This window comes from Perognathus longimembris, chromosome 3, assembly GCF_023159225.1.
Source record: "Perognathus longimembris pacificus isolate PPM17 chromosome 3, ASM2315922v1, whole genome shotgun sequence".
NCBI classification, from domain to species: Eukaryota; Metazoa; Chordata; class Mammalia; order Rodentia; family Heteromyidae; genus Perognathus; species Perognathus longimembris.
This window is the reverse complement of record NC_063163.1, coordinates 683563-686039: the sequence shown is the minus strand read 5'-3', so window position 1 is coordinate 686039 and position 2477 is coordinate 683563. Positions and strand designations below refer to the sequence as shown.

The following is a 2477-nucleotide window of genomic DNA, read 5'->3' as shown; positions in this document are numbered from 1 at the left end:
TCATTTGGGGGGTGCAAAGGTGTCTGTGGCGCGGAGGATGGTAGGTCTGAAGGACAGGTCAAAGGCTCTCTGGTTGCTGAAGCTCTGGGCTCTGTACTTAGCATGGGGCAGAGACTTCCGGTGAGGCTCTCCACCCAGCGAGTCCTTCTCCGCCTCTGGGGTGCCAGGGAGCCCCTCGGTGGCTGGGGCCTGGGCGGGCTGGCCCCTGGCCTCAGACACAGGCCGGGCGGAGGCCCTGAGGTGCCCTGGGCATGGGCTTCCTCCGGGTGGGCACTGGGCACCGGGGGCTGTCCTGCTCTCTAACTCTGGGGGCTAGCGTTGGGGGCTCCCGGTGGGTACCAGAGGGGGGTGCGCCTCCCACTCTGTATTCAGGCTGTGTCTGTGTCTGGGGGCCCGTCCTGCTGGCCGGCTCTTGTCCCTGTGTCTGGGGGCCCGTCCTGCTGGCCGGCTCTTGTCCCTGTGTCTGGGGGCCCGTCCTGCTGGCCGGCTCTTGTCCCTGTGTCTGGAGGGCCGTCCTGCTGGCCGGCTCTTGTCCCTGTGTCCGGGGGCCCGTCCTGCTGGCCGGCTCTCGTCCCTGTGTCTGGAGGGCCGTCCTGCTGGCCGGCTCTTGTCCCTGTGTCTGGAGTGCCGTCCTGCTGGCCGGTTCCTGTCCCGGGGCCTGCTCTTGCACGGCCAGGCTGCCAGGACTCTGGAGCTTCCCTGCAGTGGCTGGACACGTGCTGGCCTGGGGGCTGTCACCTGGAGCCGGGCTGCTCGCCTGCTGTCCGCGTGGCCCGGGTGGTTGCTCCTGGCCCTCGGCTCTGTGTGGGCAGGGGCTCTCCACGGGTCGTGTCTTGTCATCCCCCACCAGGTCCTGAGCCGTCTGTGCCTGGGGCTCCGTCGTGCACGGCCCAACACAGCGGCACAGGGGTGTTGTCCCCCCCTTTTCAGACCCCTCTGGCTGTCCAGCCTGGCATGACCGCGCGTGTCCAGCCTCCTCCAGCTCGAGCTGGCCGTCCTGTGGCATCCCGGGGTCCAGCGGGGCCTGCGTCCTCTCCCGGGCTCCAGGGCCCAAGCTCTTTGCCTTGGGGTCAGCACCGGTCTGAGGTGGCGGAGGCCCCTCCCCCGGGGCGGGCCCTGGGGCGCCGAGGCCCGGGTGCCGTCCGGGCTCCAGGCCCCTTCCGCTCTGGGCCTGTGGACCCACAGAGGGCCGCCCACCCCGGCCGGAGCTCGGGGACCCCTCCGGGCTCTCCTGGGGCCCCCGTGTTCTCACTCAGAGCGTTCCTGCCACCTGCTGGTTCAGCTGGAGCGCACAGCGGGGTGTCAGCCGGCACCGAGCCGGCGCGCGCGGTGTCCCCGGGCTGAGCGGCCGGGGCTGCCCGTGCCAGCAGCCGATGTCCGCCAGCGCCCCCCGCGGCTCGCCCCTCCGCGGCTCCCCTCTTGTGCATCACAGATCCCCTGGGTGACACGCGTGGATAGGTACAGGGGTTTGGGGGAACACCCCCTCCAGCAGGACGGTTCCCCCCAGCCACAGGGAGATGTCTCTGCGCCACGCCGTCCTGCTCATCCGACGCGGCCAGCTCCTCCGCCACCTTGTGGTCCAGGTCCCGGGCACCGCCGGGCCGTGGCGCCGAGGGCCCGGCGGCGCTTCCCGTGGCCCCCGCGGCCCCCGGGGCGCCGGCGCCGGGTGCCTCGTGTGACGCGGACCGTCCCGTCCTCGTCCGGATCGCAGGTGACGTTCTTCCGGTCGGTCCTCGGGGGCCCAGTGCACCCCGCCAGGGGCCTCTGGTCCGCTTCCCGCGCGCACGGAACGCTCCGGCTTGTCGGAGTCGAGTCCCGGGGCCGCGGGCCGCCCCGCGCGGGGGCTGGCAGGGGGGAGGACGGCGGCAGCCCTGGCCGGACGGCTCCCTGCCTCGAGTGGCTTCCCCGCGGGGCGCCGCGGTCGGGGGGGGCTGCCCCGCCGGGGTCCCCTCCGGGGCCCGACGCCTCGGGGGCAGGGGCGGCCTCGGGTGGGGGCGCCGGCCGGGCCCGGGGGCCCCTCCCGCCCTCGGCTCCGGGCGGCACTGCCGCCCACGCCCCTGCGACCGCGCTCTTCCCTCCCGAGGCGCGCGCGTGCTCGGGGGCGCGCGTGTGCTCGGGGGCGGGCGCGTGCTCGGGGGCGCGCGCGTGCTCGGGGGCGGGGCGCGTGCTCGGGGGCGGGCGCGTGCTCGGGGGCGCGCGCGTGCTCGGGGGCGCGCGCCCTCGGCGGCGGCGGGAGGGCAGGGGCCGGCCCCGAGCGGACGGCGGGGAGAGGCGAGGTCGCGGGTGCGGGCTCGATGGCGGGCTGTGCCCGGCGCGCCGCCCGGACGGCTCCGGGGCCCGGCGGGGGGCGTCCCCACGGCGGCCTCCTGTTCCGGGAGGTGCCACTGCATGGCCAAGAGGAGCTCGCGCTCCGCGCCCCTGGGCGCCCCTTCCGCCTCGTCTTCAGAACCGCACGCGGTCACGGTGACCTCGGGGGG

General features: G+C 75.3%; 1 protein-coding gene across 1 annotated transcript; it reads right to left on the bottom strand.

Annotated features, from left to right (window-relative positions):
- LOC125349737 (basic salivary proline-rich protein 1-like) lies at positions 1-1427 on the bottom strand. Its single transcript, XM_048344107.1, has 3 exons — positions 1314-1427; positions 362-1231; positions 1-312 (listed from the first exon to the last, which is right to left on the bottom strand). The coding sequence occupies exons 1-3, from the start codon at positions 1425-1427 to the stop codon at positions 1-3; spliced, it is 1296 nt and encodes a 431-aa protein (XP_048200064.1).
- Positions 1428-2477: the final 1050 nt, after the last annotated feature.

What these genes read in the sequence shown, in the direction of transcription:
- LOC125349737 (XM_048344107.1), bottom strand. Translation starts at nt 1,427, where the DNA reads ATGCACAAGAGGGGAGCCGCGGAGGGGCGAGCCGCGGGGGGCGCTGGC. An exon ending in ACACCGCGCGCGCCGGCTCG is followed by an intron (nt 1,232 to 1,313) that starts GTGCCGGCTGAC and finishes CGGGGGCCCCAG; the next exon opens with GAGAGCCCGGAGGGGTCCCC. An exon ending in AGACACAGCCTGAATACAGA is followed by an intron (nt 313 to 361) that starts GTGGGAGGCGCA and finishes CCCCAACGCTAG; the next exon opens with CCCCCAGAGTTAGAGAGCAG.